The sequence below is a fragment of the Carlito syrichta genome, unplaced genomic scaffold (genome assembly GCF_000164805.1).
Source record: "Carlito syrichta isolate Samal-C Ts95f unplaced genomic scaffold, Tarsius_syrichta-2.0.1 Scaffold301873, whole genome shotgun sequence".
Classification (NCBI taxonomy): domain Eukaryota; kingdom Metazoa; phylum Chordata; class Mammalia; order Primates; family Tarsiidae; genus Carlito; species Carlito syrichta.
In genome coordinates this window covers 18,068-43,119 of record NW_007245969.1, presented here as the reverse complement: position 1 = coordinate 43,119, position 25,052 = coordinate 18,068, and the positions used below count along the sequence as shown (strand labels likewise).

General features: G+C 38.0%; 1 protein-coding gene across 1 annotated transcript in view; it reads right to left on the bottom strand.

Moving 5' to 3' along the window:
• The window catches only part of CUNH5orf42 (chromosome unknown C5orf42 homolog), a 115,845-nt gene that overhangs the window by 79,886 nt on the left and 10,907 nt on the right, over positions 1-25,052 (bottom strand). Inside the window, exons 5-13 of the mRNA XM_008055533.2 lie at positions 24,444-24,608; positions 21,029-21,167; positions 13,766-13,875; positions 13,464-13,622; positions 12,449-12,557; positions 9,953-10,253; positions 7,064-8,009; positions 5,252-5,400; positions 4,473-4,654 (exon numbers count right to left, since the gene is read on the bottom strand). Coding sequence (XP_008053724.1) covers positions 4,473-4,654; positions 5,252-5,400; positions 7,064-8,009; positions 9,953-10,253; positions 12,449-12,557; positions 13,464-13,622; positions 13,766-13,875; positions 21,029-21,167; positions 24,444-24,608 — 2,260 coding nt within the window. The remainder of the gene's footprint in view (positions 1-4,472; positions 4,655-5,251; positions 5,401-7,063; positions 8,010-9,952; positions 10,254-12,448; positions 12,558-13,463; positions 13,623-13,765; positions 13,876-21,028; positions 21,168-24,443; positions 24,609-25,052) is intronic.

Sequence of the window (25,052 nt, the reverse complement as noted above, 5' to 3'; positions counted from 1 at the left end):
TATCCCTCTTTGCTGATGATATGATCCTATACCTTGAAAATCCAAGAGAATCTGTCAAAAACCTGCTTGCACTGATAAAGTACTTGGGCAAAGACTCAGGGTACAAAATAAATGTGCAAACAACAGTTGTATTCCTATACACCAACAAGAAGCAGGCAGGGACCCAAATTAAAAGTACAATCCCATTCACAATAGCCACACACACAAAAATGAAATACCTCGGCATCTTCCTAACCAGAAAAGTGAAAGACCTTTACAATGAGAACTATAAAACACTGCCCAATGAAATCCAAGAAGACACAAATAAATGGAAAAATATTACATGCTCATGGATAGGAAGAATCAACACTGTTAAGATGTCTATCCTACCAAAGGCAATCTACAGATTCAACACAATACCCATTAAGTTACCAACATCATTCTTCTCAGACCTGGATATGACAATACAGAAATTCATATGGAAACATAAACAACCACGAATAGCCAAAACAATCCTTAGCAAAATAAACAAAGCAGGAGTATCACACTTCCAGACTTCAAAATTTACTATAAGGCTAACATAATCAAAACAGCCTAGTACTGGTACAAGAACAGGCATGCAGACCAATGGAACAGGACAGAGATTCTGGAACCAAAGCCTCAATTCCTCAACTAACTCATCTTTGACAAAGCCTCCAACAACAACCACTGGGGAGAGGAGAAGTTATTCAGTAAATGGTGCTGGGAAAACTGGCTGACCACATGTAGAAGATTGAAACAGGACCCTTACCTATCACCATACACAAAAATTAACTCTAAATGGTTCAAAGACCTAAACATAAAACCTTAAACTATAAGAATTTTAGAAAATGCAGGAGACGCCCTTATGGAAACTGGAACTTGTTGGGAGCCAGCCACAGAGGCCCACTGAGCGTTAGGGATCAGGAAGGGCCGTTGACCCTGAGACCACTAGGATGCGTTCAGGAGCTATTGACCCCATTTCCTCCCCCTTTCTACTCAGCACTAACCAGATTAAGCTCCTGTGAGCTCAAAACATAAAAACTCTGAGACCGGGACGAACACAAGCTAACTTTAGAAGCTCATTGCTCCCATTCTTCCTCAAACTGCAGTTTTGGCTTTCACACAACTTATAATTCAAACTCGTGTCACATCTACGAGCCTTAGTATTGGTCACAGGCTTCTGGGTCATGATCTTAGGATTTACTGAAGGTGTAAATTGTAGAATATAGTTTCAGAAGACAGCCATTTTGTTGAAAGAATGCGGCTGGGTTACTTGCACTATGAATTTTGGACTGGGCCACATTCCAAACATTCTGGGATGGGCCACTTTCATTTGTAAAGTAAATACTTAAGCTTCTATAGAATTGTTTAACTTGGCATAAGTCAATCAGCTTAGGATGAAAAAGGTTTATAGAATATGTCAGTCATGGATTAGGTTATCCTATGTTATGGGATTTTAAGATTATCATATGAAAAGGGTTTAAAGGCAATCACTGATTAAGTTTTCAGGGATTAAGGTTTCTGGTGGGTGGGGGACGCCCCTCCCACATCTGACTTTGTGTATACAAGACCCGTTGTAATTCCCAATAACACACATCGCTTCTGCACCAGACTGGAGTCCAGTCTCTTTCTCTCTCTCTCTCTCTCTCTCTCTCTCTCTCTATCTCTTTCTTCTTCCCCCCAATCGCCGACGCCGTCTCCACCTTTGGGGTACCCTGAACCCGGCTGGAGCTGGTGAGAGACCCAAGAGATTAAAAAAAACTCAAAAAGAACTATTACTATATGAATTCCTACCCCACGTTCACTGTATTTGTTTGCAGTGTTTGTACTTAGAACTTTGTTAAGCTTTTGTTTGTCCCAATTGCCATGCTGGCTTCTTTTGCTTCTGCAACTGCTGCTAGCAGTGTGTGAATGTTAAGCAATAAGCCCCTCCCGGACATTCCTTTGTTTAGATTGCAGTAGACTCTGAGGCGCTAGCCACTCTCCTGGTGGGCTCTATGTTGATTCAAACCTCCGGTTCCCATGCCAAAGTTAATTTACACGCAGTGACTGTGTAAACCTAGCTTATCTGGCATTCCATTCCACCCATTTGGCAGTTACTTGTCCATCACAAGTAACTAAGCCTGAGCCCGCGCAAACTGAACTCGAATCAACCAATCCAAATCTTTGTAACTGCATCATATAGTTTTTATCCAATCCTGTGTGCACAAGTTTGTAAAGCCACCCCTTCAGAATTATGTATAAAAGGGTGCGTGTTAGCCTGGGTCGGGGCTCTCTCATCCCTGAAATCGCTGCATCGGCTTCAAACGTGAGCCCAGACTCGAGCCTGAATAAAGACCCTTGTGTGTTTGCATCGGAGCTGGCTCTTTGTGGTCTCTCGGATTTAAATTTTTGGGTTTAACACTGGTCTCCGGCAGGAACTGGCAACCAATTCCTATTCAGAACCCTAAAGGCCAATACCTTAAGAAATAAGATAGACAAGTGGGTCCTCATCAAACTAACGAGCTTCTGCAAAGCAAAAGAAACCATTAAGAGAACAGGGAGGCAACCCACAGAATGGGAAAAAATATTTGCCAACTGTGTATCTGACAAAGGTCTAACATCTAGGAACTCAACTCAAACACAAGGAACTCAAACACAAGGAACTCAAACGTACCGAAAGGAAAAAACAGCCCCTTTAAAAAGTGGGCAAAAGACATGAATAGCCACTTATTAGAAGAAGATATACAGGCAGCCAATAGACACAAGAAAAAATGCTCAGCCTCACTCATCATCAGAGAAATGCAAATCTAAACCACACTGAGATACTACCTAACCCCAGTAAGAATGGCCATCATTAATAAAACAAACAACAGATGCAGGCGAGGATGTGTAGAAAAAGGAAAGCTTCTACACTGCTGGAGGGAATGCAAACTAGTGCAACCTCTTTGGAAGACAGCGTGGCAATTTCTGAAAGAACTAGAAATTGACCTTCCATATGACCCAGCAATTCCCCTATTGGGAATATAGCCAGAAGAACTCAAATCATTCTACAAAAAAGATACCTACACACGTATGTTTGTTGCAGCTCTATTTACAACAGCAAAAACATGGAACCAACCATGTTGTCCATGAAAGCCGGACTGGATAAAGAAAATGTGGTACATATACACAATGGAATATTATGCAGTCATAAAAAAGGACAAATATATGTACTTCACAGCAACTTGATGGATTTGGAGTCAATCAGACTCAGTGATCTATCACAGAAACAAAGAACAGAGTACCATATGTTCTCACTCATAAGGGGACCTTGAACAATTATAATACTGTAATACAGTGTTTGGCAGTAATGGGAAACTGTCAGGGGAGGGGGGTGGGATTGGCAGTTGAGGGAAACTGCTGGGAAAGGGAGGGGCATATACCCCATCAACAAGGGTACCTGCATAATCAATGTTTGTATACCTAACCCTGAATTGTACCCAACATCTTCATAATAAAAAACAAAAAACAAACAAACAAAAAAACCCTGGAGACTATTCCCTCTTCATCAGGTAAATCCACGATAAGATTGCTGGGAAAAAGTTTATAGAGTTGTTCACAGAAATTAAGAAATCATACTTATTTCATAAGTAGCAATAAGATTACTATTACTGTTACAATAAGTGTAAAAGAACTATCAATATAAAAATAACTGAGATCTTCTTGGTTTTATTAAAAACCAAGATTATGAATTAATATGTCCATTATCTCATAAATATTACATTCTTTTCAAATTAATATTTGGTTTTAGGCTACTGTAAACATAACTTTATATCTAACTTAAATATAAAACAAAATACAAGGAAAGATCCAAAAATAGTCATATTTACTAAAAAACTGTGTATTTATCCTTACATGTTTAAACTTCAGTCATCTTCAAACTACTCTGATGCAATACACCTATCAAAATGCTTTTCCCACTGCTCAAAACAGTGTTTAAGCCTGTCAGTTTTGATGCTTTTTAGTGCTTCTGCTATTTTCTGTTTTACCTCTTCCACATCAGCAAAACATTTCCCTTTGAGGACTTTTTTCATTCAGGGAAACCAAAAAAAAAAGTTGCTTGGGGTGGGTAAGACTGGGTGAATAAGGAGAGTAGGGCCCAGGGTCATGCCATTTTTGGTCAAAAACTGCTGAACACTCAGCATGGTGTGGGCAGGTGTGCTCGTAAATCAACCATCATGAAATGGGCAGATACACTGAAAGAATCTCAAAAACAAAAAATTCACTGAAGCTAAATGCAGCCTCTCACAACAATACTAGCTGGTATACTGATGCCAATGGGTTCCTAGAACACTTATCTAGCGGGGGAAGCCTGTACTACAAGGGGTCTACCCTCCAAAAGATAATTCCGAGTTTTTTTTGGGTCCCCTCTTAAGTTATCTTACATAACATTATTTACCAACTTAAAATCAATAAAGTCAAAGAAAAAGATTAAAAGTGAATAAACTGACCTTCATAGTTTGATATGTGCATATCCATCTCCTCCTGTGTAAATGTTTTTACTTCTAAAAGATCCTCATCACTATCTATAAATTCTTTTTCAGTATTATGAGTGACAGGAATAATCTCATCATTGATTTCTTTTATTTCAGGATTTTTTGCTTCAGCTGGAATTCTGACAAAAATGGAATAACTGATATTACAACTCATTCTTGGAGACAGAGCTTACTTTTCATTTGATTTGATCTTTTTAAAACAGAACAGTTCCATTCAGTTTCATATTTATAAAGTCTTTTTAAAAAACATTTCTGATACATAGTAGCAGAAGATTAGTAAAAGGCTGTTCAATGAATGACTGAACACCCTAGTTTTTATTTGCTCAGAAGATTAGAATACTTTCAACTTATCTAAAATTACCATTTCCACAAAGGAATTCTCATGCTATAAGGGTCTTTGCCTTGGTATTCAAAGATATATTACTCCTAGCATTGCTTCATATATAAAAATAGATGAAAGGATTAGTTCAACTTCCTCTGTCATGGTAAATAATATAATAAAGGAATCTCTCAGGTTAAATTAGCTGCTCTCTCAGAAAATACAAGCTAGACCAATGGGAATGAAATCTTTGCAATAACCTGCTAAAGCACTTCAGGATGCTCACTTCCTGTTCCTCCAGCTCAAAGAAATGCTCATTCCTTTAACTTGCAAAGGTTAAATTATTCTCTTTAAGCCCAAACACCATCAAACCAGATATCTTCTATTGAAAAGAAGGGTAAAATTAGCAACTTACTTCAAGGTACTCTGACAAGATTTACTCTGATCATTTTCTTCATCAGTTCCACCTTGAGCTGCTACTGCAACTAAATAGCCAGTATCTGTTTTGCTCTCTCTCTCAATATTGGGTCCAATCTGAGACTCGGTGTAATGATTCTCTAGCACCTAAAGCAAACCATTTATAGAATATAATATTTAGTATTTTTATTGAGCCCCTTATTCTTCACCATATTTTTAAATTATTGATACTTCCCACAGGACTATCTATGATTATGTCTCTGATTTATTAGATATTTACTGCATTTCTACAACTCAATATTTACATATTTTTTGAGTTGGGATCTCACTCTGTCACCCAGGCTGAAAGCAGTGGCATGATCACGGCTTGCTGTAGCCTCTACCTCCTAGGCTCAGGCAGTCCTCCCGCCTCAGCCTTCCAAATAGCTGGGATTACAGACATGCACCACCACACCCAGCTGATTTATTTTTTTGATAGAGACAAAGTTTTGCTATGCTTCCCAGGCTGGTCAACTCAATAGTTGTTGCTGAAGCAATGATCCAAGTCTTTATTCCAACTGGAAAAAGCAAATCTGACTATCTAAGCAATATACAAAAGAAATCAGTCTTACAAATTCGTAAAGTATACTGTCATTGTTCTCAGGCCACAAAAGAATGGCAAAAAAAGTAACATTCTCACTTAATCATCTTTGTAATTACAAAGACATTCAGTAGTTATTTCAAAAATAACTACTACAAAAAAAATACACAGGTAAAAAGATAAGGGACGTATTCCTTTTGTCTCATAAAATTTACAAATTACCTAGATACACTTAAAAATTTCATGGATGGCAAATATCACAGTATCATATAAATTGTATCCCTCAGGATAACAGAAACTGATCTAAAAAAAAAAAAAGAGCCCCCCCAAAAACCAAATACACACATACACTCACATCCTTCAACCAAAAATAAATTATTTTTGAATGAAGACATTTGCCACTGACTACAAAAAAGAAAGAATAGCTAATAAGCACTAACTCCTCTAGTGATATACATCTGATTTTCTAGGTTTGGTTCTCCAACCCCTTTGGCCTGAGAGTATTAAAAAAAATGATCCCGATGCATATGATGCATTATCAGTAATTAAAACTGGATAGCTACCTAGTTCTGCATCTGAACTCAAAATTAAAGGAAAAATAATATAAATGTAGTACCAACTGTAATATCACTTAAAATTGTCTTCTTCCTTTTTTCTTTTTTATAAACACACATAAAATCTCAAAACCTCACAGCCTCTCTGAAAGCACTTTCACCCTGTTTTTAAAAAATTTTTAATTGTATTTTATTTTATTTTAGAGTCAGAGTCTCGTTCTGTGGCCCTAGCTGGAGTGCAGTGGCACGCTCACAGTCACTGCAGCCTCAATCTACTGGACTCAGGCGATCCTTCTGCTTCAGCCTTCCAAGTAGCTGGAACTACAGGCATGTGCCACCACACCCAGCTAATTTTTTTTATTTATTGTAGAGACAAGGTCTTGCCATGTTGCCCAGGCTGATCTCAAACCCGTGGGCTCAGGCAACCCTCCTCCCTCAGCCTCCCAAAGTGCTGGGATGACAGGCATGAGCCACAGCACCTGGCTTAATTTTTTATTGTAAACACCGTAACTATTTTTAAGAATTAAAAAAACTACTGAAAGAAAAATAAATTAGGTGATACAGATTATAATCACCATTGTAATTAATTTTCCTTTACTTTGTGATGCTTTAGTAGGGAAAATAAAGTTTTAATCTAACATGAGAACTGTCAAGTGTATGTAATTGATGTACTTACCTTAATAATGGCATTTTTTGCCTTATATGCAGCACAATAGGGCTGTTGTAAAAGCCATAATGATGTAAGAATGGCAGCTGTAGAGGTCTTTACACGCATTACTGGACTATACTCTTGGGATGATTCAGTCATACCAGAATCACAGAGTACTCTTCTATCAGACCATCTTATCATCCATTCCAGCAGTCTTCCTATACTACCAAAAGTATCATTTAGTGCTGGAGGGAGATCTTCATGAGGATTAATATCATTGTACTGAATTGCTCTGAAAATACATCTTCTATTTTTAATGGACTTGGGAGTCCAAAAAATGTGATCTGACGATCTCTGGATTAGAGGTTTCTCTCGATTGTCTTCTTGTATTCTGTAAATTGATTTTTGTTTTAAACTGAACAATCCACTCTTTCCTTCATTTATACTGGCCTTATTCAAAGAGTTCTCTAAAATTAAAGGTTTGATCCCTTGATTAGCCAGTATTGAAGCTGAAAGTGCTGAGTTTTCTAAATTTATGGCAAATGCATCATTTAAAAAGGATGATTTTTCAGATTCATACAACTCAGGAGCAACAACAAAGCAGGAGCCAGCTCTAAACACACTCTGGTTTTTAGTTTTGCCCTGACGTCGTTTTAATGTTGTATGTACATCAAAAAGCAAAGAATGAAGTTCGTGTTCTCTAAGCTTTCCAGAAAAGCTGGTTAGAAATGGAATGCCAGGATTCCTGGAATTAAGTAGGTCTCTTTCAAGAACATAACTCAAGAAGAGATCAAGAAATGTAATATACTCATCATCATCACGTTCAAATTCCCAAACACCTATCACAGGAAGTGTATTTTGTGATAACTTTTCATTATCTTCTTTCTTTTTAGGGTTTTCTTTCTGATTGCATATTTTCTTTTTATCACTGTGCTTACAAATCAATGATACTTCCACGTGATTTGGAGCATTTCTACAGAAAAAAAAATTTTAAGACAAAATTAAAGATCATTTAATCAATAAAACTGAGCTTAGTATTGACATTAAAAATTCTCCTTACTTATTAATCATGTATCTTTCTTGTGCCTCAATTACCAATTTTTCAAATACTTATCTTTTAAGTGATCCCTGTTTTCAAAAGTGGAACATACTATGAGGTCAAGAAATACAACATATTAATATCAAAAGGGAAAATGCATATTAAAAGAGAGGCCAGGTATGGTGGTCCACGCATGTAATTCCAGCACTTTGGGAGGTCAAAGTGGGAGGATGCTTGAGTACAGGAGTTAGAGACCACCTTAGGCAACATAGCAAGACCTCGTCTCTACAAAAAACATTAAAAATTAGATGGGGGTGTGGTGCAGCGTGTCTGTAGTCCCAGCTACTGGGGATGCTGAGGTGAAAGGATTGCCTGAGCACAGGAGGTCAAGACCGCAATAAACAATGATCATGCCTCTATACTCCAGCCTGGGTGACAGAGTGGAACTCCAACTCATAAAAACAACAAAAACAGAAACAAAAAAAGAGATTAAAATGTGTTCATAGAAATGTCACCATAAAAGAACATGAATATTTTTTCTAGGGATAAAAAATGGCCTCCTGCCAGGCTCGGTGGCTCAGCCTGTAATCCCATGCGTTTGGGAGGCTGAGGTGAGTGGATTGCCTGAGCCCGCGGGTTCGAGACCCGCCTGGGCAGCGAGACTTCATCACTACAATAAATAAAAAAATCAGCCGGGCGTGGTAGTGCATGCCTGTAATTTCGGCTACTTGGAAGGTTGAGGCGGAAGGATCGCCGGAGCCCACAGGTTGAGGCTGCGGTGGCCGGGAGCGGCCACTGCACTCCAGTCTGGGCGACAGAGTGAGACTCCAACTAAAAAAAAAAAAAAAAAAAAAAAATGGCCTTCTACCAGATCAGAATTTAGGAATACAAAGTCAATAAAAATCCCAAGCCACTAATATACATGGTAATTTGGGGTTTCTTCCTCCTCTCTTGCATCTGCCCCTTTCAGTTCCATTTATAACATGTGCAAGCATAACTGTTTTGTTTTGTTTTTTAAACCACACAAAAATTGAGAACTTTTTCTAAACACTTTTAGCCAGTATGAAACCTGTTGGGCAAGCCACCTTAGCTGCTCAATCACAATTATTTTTAAATGTTTCTTTTCAATATGGTTCTTAGGGCAGAACACAGATACTTAGTTCCCTCAATAAGTGCAGAGGTGTTTGTTGGACACCTGAGCTAGTCATCCCATCTCTTTCCTATTAAGAATGCACATGTTCCCATGTTAACATTTAAGCACAGTAGTTTTGTGAAACTAGTAAACCATTTAAAATGCAATTAGATATGGTTTAGGCATATATTTGGAGTAGAAGAGATCAAGCAAGATTACTGTTGCTTAAATAGTCTTATAAGTCATAAGAATGATTATTTGCATTGCAGATAGTGGAATTATGAAGGAAAAAACGGCTTGAATCACAGTAGCGGAGGTTTAGATGATAACCAAGAATTTCCCAGTAATTTATGGACAAGTTTCAAAGATGAAAAGTACAATTTACTCCCTAAAAACCCATAAAAATAATATGGCTAACTCAGTAATACCAACCTATTTAAATCCAAAGAATATTAAAAAACTAAAGTCCTCCAGTAAACTCTAGAATTTTGTTTACTCATTTTATTTTATAATTTCAGATGGTAAAATTATTTCATGTTTCAATAATATTAAAAATGAATTTTCAAACATTGTCTCATTTTATGCTACTAATACCCTTGTGAGTGGAAGGGTAGCACCTATTCATATTGCTAATAGTACAATCAGTGGGGGACTAGAAATCAGCTTATCAACTGCATGAACACATGGAAATCATTTTTTTCCCAACGGAAGTAAATGCTTGTTATTAAACGATCTCCAACTGTACCTTTGATAGAAATGTATCCCACTTTTTTCTTCAACTGACAAACCCTCAGAGAATGTATCTGCTGTATCTGCATCACTGTGAACCACAGAATTCCCTGGTTCTGTTAGTGTACTTCTGCTCAAACTAGTTCCCAGAGAAAACCTGTCAAAACCTGGAGTCTCGTCTGGTTTCTCTTCTTCAACTGGTTCCCATATACTCATCTCAAAAGAACCTATATTTCTCTGTACACGTTTTAGGGCCTTTATTCTCACTTTATGGATAGAATGCATAATAACAGACATCATTTCCTCAGTCTGGGGACCTAGAAAGAAAAGAATAAAAGAGTCTTATGGTTCATTAAACTGTTTCAACTCAAGACATAGGGAAATCCAATTCTAGTTTCTCCTGGTGACAGGAAACCTAACTGATGACTAACGTTTATTTCCACATGCTTACAGATCAGATTTTCTTCAGCATTCCTTGGAAAGGTATGGTCCATATTTTAAAGTAGAACTGTAGAAGCTATGGAAGGTCCATTAAAAAACAATAAATGAGACAGGACTTGGGGCCCATTAAAAAAAAAGTGCTCTGAGGAAAAAAAAGGTTTAAGCCATTTAGTTATCGCAAAAATCAGAAGGATAATTATAAAAAGAATGACTAATATTTTTTCCATTCCCACAGAGTACAGAGTAAGAGATAATGAGTATTTTTTAGCCAAGAAAACAAGGACACTTTTTTACTACAAGTAATAGAAAATAATAGCAAGGAAAGTTTTTCAATAAAAAAATCTTTAAACATTATTAATACATAAACAACCTTTTAGAGGATGTCAAAAAAGCATTAAGAAAAATATAAATCACAAATACAACATAAGCATACTAATATAATAATGTGAAATCACCATGTATACCTAGGCTTAAATACCGGATTATAGTTCTAAAAAGAGGGTAAGGTGAATTCATCTCTACAATAAATCAAAAAAAATTAGCCGGGTATGGTAGTGTGCGCCTGTAGTTCCAGCTACTTGGAAGGCTGAGGCGGAAGGATCGTCGGAGTCCAGCAGGTCGAGGCTGCGGTGGCCGGGAGCGGCCACTGCACTCCAGTCTTGGCGACAGAGTGAGACTTCAACTCAAAAAAAAAAAAAAAAAAAAAATTTCCACAACACTGTGAATGTATTGATTTATACCCTTAAGAATGGTTAAAATGGCTGGGCTCAGTGGCTCAGCCTGTAATTTCAGCACTCAGGGAGGCCGAGGTGAGTGGACTGCCTGAGCCCGTGGGTTCGAGACCAGCCAGGGCAACTTGGCAAGACCTCTTCTCTACAATAAATCAAAAATTAGCCATGCATGGTAGCATGTGCCGGTAGTTCCAGCTACTTGGAAGGCTGAAGTGGAAGGATCATGGAGCCCAGCAGGTCGAGGATGGGGTGGCTGCATCCTGGGTGACAGATTGAGACTCCAACTCAAAAACAAAACAAAAGAAAGACTAAAATAAGCTGGGCATGGTGGCTCAAACCTGTAGTCCTAGCTGCTTGGAAGAATGAAGTGGAAGAATCACTTGAGTCCAAGAGTTAGAAGTTACAGAGAGCTATGACTGAGCCACTGCACTCCAGCCTGGGCAACATAGGGAGACACTGTCTCCTAAAAAAAAAAAAAAAAAAAGTTATAATGGCAAAAAAATAATAATTTTTTTTTTTTTGGAGTGAGAGTCTCACTCTGTTGCACAGGCTGGAGAGCAGTGGCACACTCATGGCCACTGCAGCCTCAATCTGTTGGGTTCAGGTGATCTTTCCACCTCAGCCTCCCAAATAGCTGAGACTACAGCATATGCCACCAGGCCTGGATAATTTTCTAAATTTTTACTAGAAATGAGGTCTCACTATGTTGCCCAGGCTAGTAGTCTTGAACTCCTGGGCTCAAGCAATCCTCCTCCCTCAACCTCCCAAAGTGCCAGGATCACAGGTGTGAACCACTATGACCGACCTATAATAGTAAATTTTGTTATATATATTTTATTTTTCTTTAAAAATAGATAAAAATATTGTATATATATTTTGCCACAATAAACAAAAATTTCACAAGGTCTTCTTGAATGTATAGAATAAATTAGAAGCATAAATAACCATGAAGGGAGAAAAAGACTAGTTTTCAATAAATAACTGCAATATGCAAAGCACTATGTGCTAATTTTATATATCTTATTTAATCCACTTTCAATACATACCACAAGACAGGTAATAATATGCCCATTTTACAAATAAGAAAATGAGTCTCAGAGAGATTGCGAAGGTCACACACAGTTACTGACAGAACCAAAACATAAAGTAAGCTCCTCTGGTTCTAAAACAGTAAAATTAGTCCTTCTGCAATGTGGAACTACTACCACCTTCTTGTACTTCTATCTTTAGGAAAAGGCAGAAATGCCTATGCACTACAAAAGCTATAGATAATAATTGCTATGAAAACAAAATCTTCAGTAATTTATCTAGTACATATCTGAGAAATAACAAATAAATACCTTTTATAACACAGTGTCTGAGTCTCTGCTGAAGAGAGTGATATTTTTCTCTTAAAGGAACTCTCACATCCTCAGGATTGGGAAATGCTTTCACAAAAATTTCTGCGACCTTCAGAAAAAAAACTGTTTAAGTTTTATAAACATCATTATTTTTTTCTCTTCATTCCTCAAATATTTTAACTCAAAACATAAATGCATACATGTTACTAATCTTTTGATGTCAGGTCAATGCCTCTCTTTGAGCGTGAGTCTACTGGTATGACTTCAGCATTGACTTTCTTTTTTTCACTTAAAAATATTTAACTGACAAAAAGAATTGTGCATATTCAAGATATACAATGGGATGACTTAATACACATAAACATTCTGTGTTGACTATCACATTCAAATTAATTAACACCACTCTGCATGGGTACTATTTTGAGCGTGGTGAGGACACTTAAAGTATCCTCCCTTATCAAATTTCAAGTAAATAATATATTATTATTAACTATAGCTACCACATCACTAGAACTTATTTATCTTGTAACTGAAAGTTACATTAGATCACTAGAACTTATTCATCTCGTAACTGAAAGTCTATGCTTTTTTTACCAACATCTCATTTCTACCACATCCCCAGCCCCTGGCATCCACCATTCTACACTCTGCTTCTATGAGTTTAAAGTTTTAGATTCACACATAAGAGAGATTATACAGCATCTGTGCTTCTAAACCCAGAAGATATTATGCTAAATGAAGTAAACCAGACACTGAAAGGCAACATCATTTTTTTTTTTTTCAGTTGGAGTCTCATTCTGTCGCCCAGGGTGGAGTACAGTGGCACACTAACAGCCACCCCAGCGTTGACCCGCTGGGCTCCAGTGATCCTTACACCTCAGCCTTCCAAGCAGCCGGGACTACAGGTACACACTATCACACCTGGCTAGGCAACATCATTCTTAATTAAAATAAATAAAAATCCTTTAAAGTCTCTGATTCTGATTTAGTTTCTTTTCACTTGCAATCATATTACCTTTCTAATCGGTGGCAGTTCTCCAAGAAGACTCAAAATTATATCCTGTGTAAGTTCTTCAATGTTAAAAAACCGAGAAAAAGGCAGCATTCTGTAAGCCCATTCTACTGCACTGAGACAGTGCTCAACCATACAAGAATCAAACTCCACTTCAAGATCCTAAATGGATATTGGAAAAATTAATTTGTTAAGACAGGTAGACAAGAATGAGTACAAAAGTAAGTTGTCCTACAAATCTTCTATGAAACAATAATTTCCCAAGTAATGTTTGTTTATTCTTTTTGTTCTGGTACTGTAAATACCTTTTCTCCCCTTACATTTTCTCTTGCTTTCTGGTATTGCCTGCAACTATAGGATAAGTGGTCACGGACATGCAGCATCCAGCACAAAGCACAAAGTTGTCTGAAGCAATCTAAAGCAGGAATATAAATATGAAATAAAACTGTATGAGTATATACATTAATATTACAACTCCACCTCTGCTGGTTATCCTTTCAAAATAAATGTCTTTATTTTGATTGCAAAAGAAACATGCGCTCATTATAAATTTATATAAAAGGCATGCAGATTCTTCCAGAATATTTATGCATATTATTCTACAATATCTCATGTAAAGCAATTACATAAAAATATTGAAAACATATTTATGGAGTAAATAACTTATCACTATCAGTTTATTTGCTTTATAACTTCATAGTATATTACAGATATTTTTCAAAGGCAATACAGGTAACTCTGTATTATAAAGTTAATATATTTGAAAGATATCTTCTTAATATGCATTTATATTTTAAAAGTTTAATACTAAAAAATTTCGCCGGGCTCGGTGGCTCAGCCTGTAATTCCGCACCTTTGGGAGGCTGAGGTGAGTGGATTGCCTGAACCTGCGGGTTCAAGACCCGCCTGGGCAACTTGGAGAGACTTCATCTCTACAATAAATCAAAAATTAGCCGGGCATGGTAGTGCACACCTGTAGTTCCAGCTAATTGGAAGGCTGAGGCGGAAGGATTGCCGGCGCCCAGCAGGCAAGGATGCGGTGGCCGGGAGCAGCCACCGCACTCCAGTCTGGGCGACAGAGTGAGACTCCAACTCAAAAACAAAAAAAAAAACAAAACATTTCTAGTATTACATAACTTTATTTGAGACCATCCTGGGCTACACAGCCAGAGCCTTGTCTTTAGAGGGAAAAAAAGTAGGACCTTTTCCTACGGAGAGAGAAAAGCAATCCTCTAAAATTTAACATTCACTTACTTCTTAATATTTTAATCCTTATTTTTATATATAGTAAACTGACATTTATATCACTGGCCAATACTTTCATTTTCATTAGGAAGCTACTAAATGTATATTTTAAAAAATAACTATTACAAAGTCAGAAAGTAGTGTGACCTTAGGGGAAGTGAACAGAAAGCAGGTCTTCCAGAAATCCTATCCACCACAAAATGAGGGAGTATGGTAGGCACATGTACCCAGAGTAATTATCATGTTTGCCTATGGGCATTTTCACACAATGCCCACCCTTACACACCATATTCTGATAGATTCTACCAGGGAAGCCTGGCCCAATCTTCACTGTTGCATATTTCACAGGCATGCTGGGATAGAACTAGGGTCAAGAATCAAGACAGAGTGTAACAACATACTAAGCAGTTACTCATCTAAAGGCATTCTTTATCTGTGTTTTTCAAACTATAGATTATAATTAGTAATTATTAAGCTACAAGAAGCGATTCCACGGGTTGAAATCATTTTTTAAAAAGAGAATACAAAAGAAAGTATCAAGAATGCAATGCACATAGTAAGAGTAAGGAGAGTTCACTAAATTTTCATTTTTTTGAAAAAGGAATTATCTTTTAGAGGGCACTCCCCTTATAGTACACTCAGAATTTGTTCCTTCAGATAAAACGGTTAACCAAAACTTTTATCTGGAAGTTTTGAGAAGATTGACTGCCATAATTTGTGGAATAAATGTCTTGAATTGTGGCAAACAATGGTTCTTCTACCATAACAATGTACCTAAGAAAAAAAAATGACAACGTACCTGCCCACACAGCCCTGAGTGTTCAGCAGTTTTTGACCAAAAACCGGCATGACCCCTCCCATCCCCCACCTCCCAATTTACTCAACCTTTTTTTTCGTTTCTTCAGATGAAGAAAGTCCTTAAAAGGAAGTATTTTGTCTATCTGGAAGAGTTGAAACAAAAAACATCAGAAGCACTAAAAAGCATCACAACTGACGCGTTCAAAAACTATTCTGAGCAGTGAAAAATGCATCTTGATATGTGTATCGCGTCAAAGAATACTTTGAAGGTGACTGAAGTTTAAACATTAAGTATAAATATAGCATTTTAAAAAAATAAATTCTGGGTCTTTTTGAGTCCCCCTCCAATATATGGGTGTGTATATGTATTATCATGATGTAAAATCTGCATCTTATTGTAAGTCATGGTCAAAAATGTTAAATACCAAAAAGTTGAAATCAGAATGGAAGAAGTTTTACTAAACAAATAATGTGATTTCATCAATAAATAAATGGCATAAAAAATGGGGGAAAGTTGGGCATGGTGGCTTACACCTACAATTCCAGCACTTTGGGAGGCTGAAGCAAAAGACTGCTTGAGCCCAAGAGTTCAAAACCAGCCCAAGCAACATAGCAGACCTCATTGCTTTATAAAAAATAAAAACATCCAGGCATGGTGGCACACTCCTGTAGTCCCAGCTACTCCCTACTCAGAGGGCTGAGGCAGAAGGATCATTTGAGCACAGGAGGTCGGGGCTACATGCCACTGCCCTCCCTCCAGCTTGGACAACAGAGCAAAACCAAGACAAAAAATAAAAATAAAAATAAAAAACGGGGAAGAAAACTTTTACAGATTAAGAGAGACACATATCAGTCAAAATGCAATGTATGGAGGATCTTGTTTGGATACAGATTTGAAAACAACTGTAAAAAAGACATACTTGAAATAATCAAGTGAATTTAAACACACAGAATAGGTAATACATTCAAGCGCTGGATACTGACATTCTGGTCAACAATGAACTATATATATACGATAATGGCTCCATAAGATTATAATGGCTTCGCAGCACCTGAATGGACTTAGAGTCTATAATACTGAGTGACCTATCACAGAAACAAAGAACTGAGTATCACATGTTCTCACTCGAAAGTTGACCCTGAACAATTATCATAAAACTATAAGAAAAGGATTGTCAGTAGTGGGAAATTGCTGGGGGAGGTCACACATCATCAATAAGGGTACTTGCATAATAAACATTTGTATACTTAACCCTGAATTGTACCGCACATCTTTAAAATAGGTGGAAAAAAAGATTATAATGGATCTGAGAAATTCCTATTGCCTATTAATGTTGTAACATCATAGTGTAACAAATTACTCATGTGTTTGTGGTGATGTTGATGTAAACAAACCTACTATACTGCCAGTCATATAAAGATCTAGCAGTCCATAATATTTGATAATAATAATAAAATACTATGTTACTGGGTTATATATTTACTATACCATGCTTTTTATCATTATTTTAGGGTATACTCCTTCTACTTAAGAAAACAAAAGTTAACTGCAAAGGAGCCTCAGGCAGATCCTTCAAGAGGTCTCTCAGAAGAAGGCACTGTTGTTATAGGAGATGACAGCTCCACCCATGTCACTGCCTCTAAAGACCTTCCTGTGGGACAGGATGTGGAGGTGAAAGACAGTGATATCGGATGATCCTGACCCTGTATAGGACTAGGCTAATGTGTGTAATTGTGTTTTAGTTTTTACCAAAACGTAAAAGATACACTTAAAAAATTTTAAATAGAAAAAAACTTATAGACTAAAGATATAAAGAAAACATTTTTGTACAGCTGTACCATGTAACTGTGTTTAAGCTAAGTGTAATTACAGAGTAAAAAATGCTTTAAATGTTTCAAGTTTATAAAGCAAAAAAGTTATAGTAAGCCAAGGTTAATTATTTTTTAAAAATCCTTAATAAATTTAATGTAAGCCGGGCTCGGTGGCTCAGCCTGTAATCCCGCGCCTTTGGGAGGCTGAGGTGAGCAGAATGCCTGAGCCCGCGGGTTCAAGACCCGCCTGGGCAGCGAGACCTCATCTCTACAATAAATCAAAAATCAGCCGGGTGTGGTAGCGCGCACCCGTAATTCCAGCTACTCGGAAGGCTGAGGCGGAAGGATCGCCGGAGCCCGGCAGGTAGAGGCTGCGGTGGCCGGGAGCGGCCACTGCACTCCAGTCTGGGCGACACAGTGAGACTCCAACTCAAAAAAAAAAGAAAAGAAAAAAAAATTTAGTGTAGCCTAAGCATACACTATTTAAAAGTCTACAGTAGTATACAGTAATGTCCCAGGGCTTCACATTCACTCACCACTCACTCACTCACTCTTCCAGAGAGACTTCCGGTCCTGCAGCTTCACTGATGGTTCCAGCTATTTAGAAGGCTGAGGAAGAAGAATCACCTAAGCCCAGCACGTAGAAGCTGTGGTGGCTGTGAGCATGCCACTGCATTCCAGCCTGGGCCACAGAGTGAGATACCGACTCAAAAAAAAATTTTTTTGTTGTTGTTAATTTTGCCAGCCATGATAATTAAATTGTGGTTTTAAAAAATTCCCTGTTAGCTGCATATACTGAAGTACTTATGGTTGAAATCATATGTCTCAGATTTGCTTTCCTGTGTTGACAATCAGTGCAGATAGCAAATAGGTAGGTACTTGAGAGCTCATTATGTTATCGCTACCTTTGTTTAAATTTTCTATAATAAAAAGCTTCAGAAGTTCTTGCAATCATTTGTTCATTAATTTACCTGAGTCAGGGATATAGTCTGTTGCCCAGACTGGAATGCATGACGATCACAGTTTATCACAGCCTTGACCTCCTGGGCTCAATGAACTATATATAGATCTTTCCATCCCAGCCTCCTGAGTAGCTGGGCCTACAGGTCACACCACCACACTGGCTAGTTTCAAATTTTTTTAGAGATGAAGTCTTGCTATGTTGTCCAGGCTGGTCTCAAACCCTTGGGTTCAAGCAATCCTTCCACCTTGGCCTCCCAAAATGCTAGGATAACAGGTCTGAGCCATAGCACCTCGCCACAACCCACTATTTTAGATAAACTAGGAAAGAAAAAATTTTTAATCTAGGCAAATAACTTCTTTTTTTTTTGAGTTGGAGTCTCACTCCTTCGTCCAGGCTGGAGTGCAGTGGCGCGCACGCTCACAGCCATCCCAGCATCGACCTGCTGGGCTCTAGCGATCCTTCCGCCTCAGCCTTCCGAGTAGCTAGAATTACAGGCACGCACTACCCCACCCAGCTATTTTTTATTTTATTGTAGAGACAAGGTCTCACCAAGTTGCCCAGGCTGGTTTCGAGCCCGCGGGCTCAGGCAATCCACTCACCTCGGCCTCCCAAAGTTCTGGGATTACAGGCTGAGCCACCAAGCCCAGCCTGGCAAATAACTTCTTAACAATCAAAAGACCAAACCAAGCAAAAGACTAATTAAATAGTAGAATTCAGTAAGAAGCAAAATGAAAATATTAAAAATGTATGTTTAAATCTGCATTTAAATTACTTCAAAGGAAATGCTCTATTTATGAGCAAAAAATCTTTTGACTGGGATAGCTGTGAGTTTCACTCATTGCTTACAGTTGCAGATTTTTAAGAAATGAAATAGGATTGTACATACATTTCCAGGCAATAGCTACCTGGTACTATTTTTTGTTAGGGTAGATGAAGAGTCTATGAAACTAAGCTCATGACAGCCAAGATAAGTAATCCAGAAGAATTTTAATGCCATTACAACTGGAAAAACAGACAATCTGAGCCCCAAGACACATATTATTTAACATTAATACCCGGCTGGGTATAGTGGCTCATGCCTGTAATCTTAGCACTCTGGGAGGCAGAGACAAGAGGACTGCCTGAGCTCAGGGATTCAAGACCAGCCTGGGCAATTTGGCGAGACCTCATCTCCACAATAAACCAAAAAATTAGTCAGGAGTGGTGGCGCATGCCTGTGGTTCCAGCTACTTGGAAGGCTGAAGTGAAAGGATCACCTGAGCCCAGTAGGTTGAGGCTGCAGTGGCCATGACAGTACCACTGCTCTCCAGTCTGGGCAACAGAGTGAGACTCCAACTCAAACAAATGAAACAAACAAAACAAAATAAAATAACATTAATACCAAGGGTGAGTGAGTTAAGAAGGAATCTTCTAAATTTTTTAGAGATGGGTTTTGGCTATGTTGCAGTAGTCTGAAGTGTAACAGCGATTAACAGGTACAATTATAGCATACTATAGCCTCAAATTTCTGCCTTAGCCTTCCAAGTAGCTGGGTGCATGCTATCATGCCGGCTCAAAAAGGAACATTTTAATCAAAGTCTGGAGATAAGGTCAGAGCGTAATATAAATGAAACTGTTAAGAAGAATTAAGGAGAAGAGAGTGGAATGATATCTAAAGCTTTACTTCTTTTTAAACTCACTATGCAAATCACTGAACATAGACCATGTACAGAAAATTTATAGGATAGAAATACAAATATTAAACTAAATGTTTAATATAATTAGTCAAAATAAAGACATACTAATATAAGACTCTTTTTTTTTTTTTGAGTCAGGTCTCACTCTGTCACCCAGGCTGGAGTACAGCAACGCGATCATGGCTCACCCAGCCTTGACCTCCTGGGCCCAGGTGATCCTTCTGACTCAGCCTACTGAGCAACTGGGACTACAGGTGCATGCTACCATACCCAACTAATTTTTTGTAGAGAGGAGGTCTCATTATGTTGCCCAGGCTGGTCTTGAACTCCTGGGCTCAAGCAATCCTCCTACTTTGACTTCCTGAAGTTCTAGGATTACTGGCATGAGCCACCATGCCTGGTCAAAACTATCATTTTTTTAGCCATTAAATAAATCTGATGGAATTATAAAACTTGGCATTTATTTCCAGAGAAATAAAACAGGCATGTTAATTGACTTCGAAACTCCACTTCTGGGAATCCTAAGGAAATATTTCAAAGCATGAAAAAAAAATTGACATCCCAAAGGCAACTTAAATGTGTAACAACTTAAGTAAATTTAATATGCAACAATAACAAAAGCTGTTAAATTTAACAGATATGAGTGTATGAAATGTAAAAAAGCTTAGGTGGAGTAGTTAAGTTAGAAAAGCAGGGAGAAAACTGGTGAGTCAATGCTGAAGGCTTCAAGGTCTGTCTACTAAACAGTGATCGGCAGTATATGCTAAGTGCTAAGAAAATAGCCACAGAAAGACATTCTTGAGTGCTACAATTCCAGATTTAAGTAATGAGGCAATGAAAATAATGTCATAAATTTCACAATTTGTTTTATATAATAAATTGTGAATTTAATACCACATATATAATACATGTATAATACTGTTAAACCAGTATTTTACACAAAGTAAAATATCATAGAACATATTATATTTTGAAGAGTCAACAGTTTAGACAATTTCCCAAATTAAATGAAAAACATATCCTTATTCCTGCTCAGGCTCAACGTCTAACCAAGGAGTTCACTTTGGACAAACCTATTGCTCTAATGGAAATGTCATCAAGCTTGTGGTCTCCAGGTGCTCCAGGTCTAAAGAATGCTATACCTCCTTTACAGTATTTAAGTAATGACTGAGGGAAAGGACTCAGTGAAGGAAGGGATCCTTTCATTCGAATCTGAAAGTAAAGAATAATAGAGTACATTAAGCATCAGTAGTGCAAATCATTTGTAAGTAAATTATACAAGAACGAGACAGATAAGAATAGAAAACACAGAATGGTTCCTCATCTACAAGAGGAAAATACACCCAATATCAGCTGTACTTTTAGAAGCTTACAAATTTAATTCAAGAAATTCATTAGATTTTATCTCAAAAGAGAAGTAAGTTTCTAACTAAATCACTTGCACTCTTTTCACTCAGTTTTGAATGCAAAAGAATAATTTAATACTATTTGTCCCTAGTTTTCTCCACAAGTATAATAAAGAAAATAAAGAAATTTAAGTATTAGCTGGATGCAGTCGCTCAAGTCTGTAATCCTAGCACTTTGGGAGACTGAGGCAGGAGGATTACTTGAGCCCAGTGTAGACAACATAGTGAGACCCTGTCGCTACAAAAATAATCAAAAGATTAGTTGGGTGTTGTGGCATATGTCTGTAACCCAGCTACTCTGGAAGCTGAGGCAGGAAGATTGCCTAAGCCCAGGAGGTTAAAGCTACAGTGAGCCATGATTGTGCCACTGCACTCCAGCCTGGGCAACAGAGTGAGACCTGACTCAAAAACAACAAAAGAAATGTAAGTATCTTAATCTCATCCAAAATAAAACCATGTACAGTAACTAAAAAAAAAAAAAAAATTTTACGTCTACCTACAAAAACCTTTTAAAACTAATCTATAAATAACAGAATCAAATAGAAAGTCACCATTTGGCAAACCCTAACAAAATAATGACTGTAGACAAGGATGACCTTAAGTAAAAATTTATGGGTTGATGGGCACTTTGATAAAGGTGGTTATAGGACTCAAGCTCATCACTCAATTTCCCCATCACTAAAAGTGAAGTGAGAAGACACGTGTGTCACATGATATGGTACAACAGGGATGTATACAACATTTATAAAGAACGCATTTCTAAGAAAATTTGAACCTGAATCTACTCTAACATCTCTACCTCAATGAACACAAATCAACTTCCAGTCTACAGGAAATAAAAAAGAGGGACAAGTTAACTAACATTAAATGAAAAATTGTCAGGCAAATCTAAACTATAGTACAGGACAAATTAACCTAGTTTCTCTAACAAATCAATAATAAAAAGGGAGAGGGGCTGTTACAGATAAAAGGAAAGGGCTCTGAGAGACATAAACCTGGCAAGGAAGCATTATCAGTAGGCTTGCAATCTGTTTTCTCCTTCTACTAGTAATTTCCAAAAAGATTCAAACTAGTCAAATTCCATGGTAAATACGGTAGGTACAAAGTTCTTGTCAAATACATTAGTGGCATTTACTAGTAGGATAGTGCTAAGAGATAGAGGGTCAGGCACAATGGCTCCTGCCTGTAATCCCAGCACTTTGAGAGGCAGAGGCGGGAGAATCTCTTGAGCCCAGAAGGTCAAGACCAGCCTAAGCAACATAGCAAAACCTTGTCTCTACAAAAAAATTTTAAAATTAGCCAGGTGTGGTGGTGCGTGCCTGTAGTCCCAGCTACCCGGGACACAGAGGCAGAAGGATCTCCTGAACCCAAGAGGCTTCAGTGAGCCAGGTTGTGCCACTGCACTCCAACCTGGGTGATAGAGTAAAAGACTCACGTCTTACTCAAAAAGGGAGAGAGAAAGACAGAGAGAGGTAAGACAGCAAGGAAATAGGGGATCTTGGTCCTACAGCCACATGGAACTGAATTCTGTTAATAACCTAAAGGAGACTGAAAATGCATCTTCCCCTAGAACTTCTATGCAAGGAACACAGCCTTGCTTAGACCCAGTTGAGCCACACTGTGCCTAGACATCTGATGTACGGAAACTGTAAAATAATAAATGGTGATGTTTTAAGCTGATAAATTTGTGGTAACTTATTAGGGTAGAAACAGAAAACAAATATGGTGCAGAATCGTTATTTCAGCACCATTTCTTATTGAGATATAAATCACATACCATAAAATTCACCTTTTAAAAGTACACAATTCAGTGGTGTCTAGTATATTCACAAAGTTAAGCAACCATCACCAGTCTAATTTCAGAACATTTTTATAACCTCAAAAAGAAAACCATTAGCAGTCACTGTCCATTTCTTCTTCTCCCTAACCCCAGCAACCATTAATCTACTTTCCAGCTCCATTGTGACAAAAAGTTATGAGTACAATTTTAACTTATATTTTTATAGGAGCTGTATGCAAATTTCACAAACTTTCTCTCTAAAACAGGCTAATTTTCAAAAATACTTGATAACTTCTTAAAGTCTCTCTAAAGTTTCCTATTTAAAAAGTTGTAGATTTTTGTCTTAAATTTAATTTTAATGAAGACTGAATTAAAGATATTTGGAGATGATAAAATTTACTTTCATACCTCAGAAAGAGACAGGTCTACAAAGGACTTACAGCTGGATAAGGAGACATACCAGTTGTCCTCCATTGGGCTAGAGATCAGATAAGAATGCAGAACAGAGCCGGGCTCGGTGGCTCAGCCTGTAATCCCGCGCCTTTGGGAGGCTGAGGTGAGTGGATTGCCTGAGCCCGCGGGTTCGAGACCGGCCTGGGCAGCGAGACCTCATCTCTACAATAAATCAAAAAATCAGCAGGGTGTGGTAGCGCATGCCTGTAATTCCAGCTACTTGGAAGGCTGAGGCGGAAGGATCACCGGAGCCCAGCAGGTCGAGTCTGCGGTGGCCGGGAGCGGCCACTGCACTCCAGTCTGGGCGACAGAGTGAGACTCCAACTCAAAAAAAAAAAAAAAAAAAGAATGCAGCACAGAAGGGGATGACCACCCCGGAATCAAACTGAACTGCAGATATCAGAGGACAGTAAGGGGGAAGCCCTGACTAGTAGAGACTACTGAGAGGAGGAAGCCAAGAATGAACTTTAACTGCCATGCTTTGAACTTATAAGCCCCAAAAGAATACAAATGATACTTCAGGGAAAAGTTCTGAATTGTGTTTAAATCTTCAATGAGTTTGCAGGGGGTGGAGGAGGCAGTGAGAAGTAACTGTAATTCCCTGGAATTAACTGACTAGATTGCATATCTATTGCCAGACAAGATGGAACTAACCTAGAGACCCAGTTCAGAGTCTTTATCTTTCAGCAGAAAGTAACTCGTCTATCCAGGTAGCTTCCTATAAATCTAAAATTTGTCGATTCATAGGACAGAGCATCCTAGCAAAATGTCACAATTACAAATATCATAGTACAAATATCAGCATGTTTCAATTAACACAGCACATAAATGACAGAGACATTTCCATACCTTCTGCATGACTTTTCTTGCCCACCTCAACTGCAAGATATACCACTGAGCTACAGGAAAAGAACAGCGAGATGCTCGGAAAAGCAAGAGAACACGCTGAAGGATTCCAGACACCTTTTGACGACTGTCTTTTTCAGCTTTTAAAAGAAGATCATCACCATCTTCCTGAGAAAACAAAACAATCAATTTTAGTGGCTAGTTATGAGGAAACTTAAAATGTTAAAGTTAAAATAAAGATAGACTAATTATAGTCAGCGTTTCTCAAGCTAGAATGTTCTTGGAGTTTTTTGTTGTTGTTGTTCCTGGAGATTTATAAAGGAAATTTTGAGGCTAGGCCCTGAGATTTCAACAACGGATATTTATAGCATCAAGGAAAGATTTCTCTCCTCTCACACAACGTAAAGGGTTAAGTTGACCCTAGTCCCAAGTCTTACCCTCAAACAGTTCAAGTCCACCACTCCTGACTCTACTGGTGGAATGTTACAGAGAACAGTTCCTCTAAGGAAAATGCCTTTTCCCTTCCTCTGCCTGGAAAAATTCTACTTATATTTCAATGTCACTTTCTCTGTGCTATAAGAGCACTTTGCTCATACTTCCATTGTAGCTTTT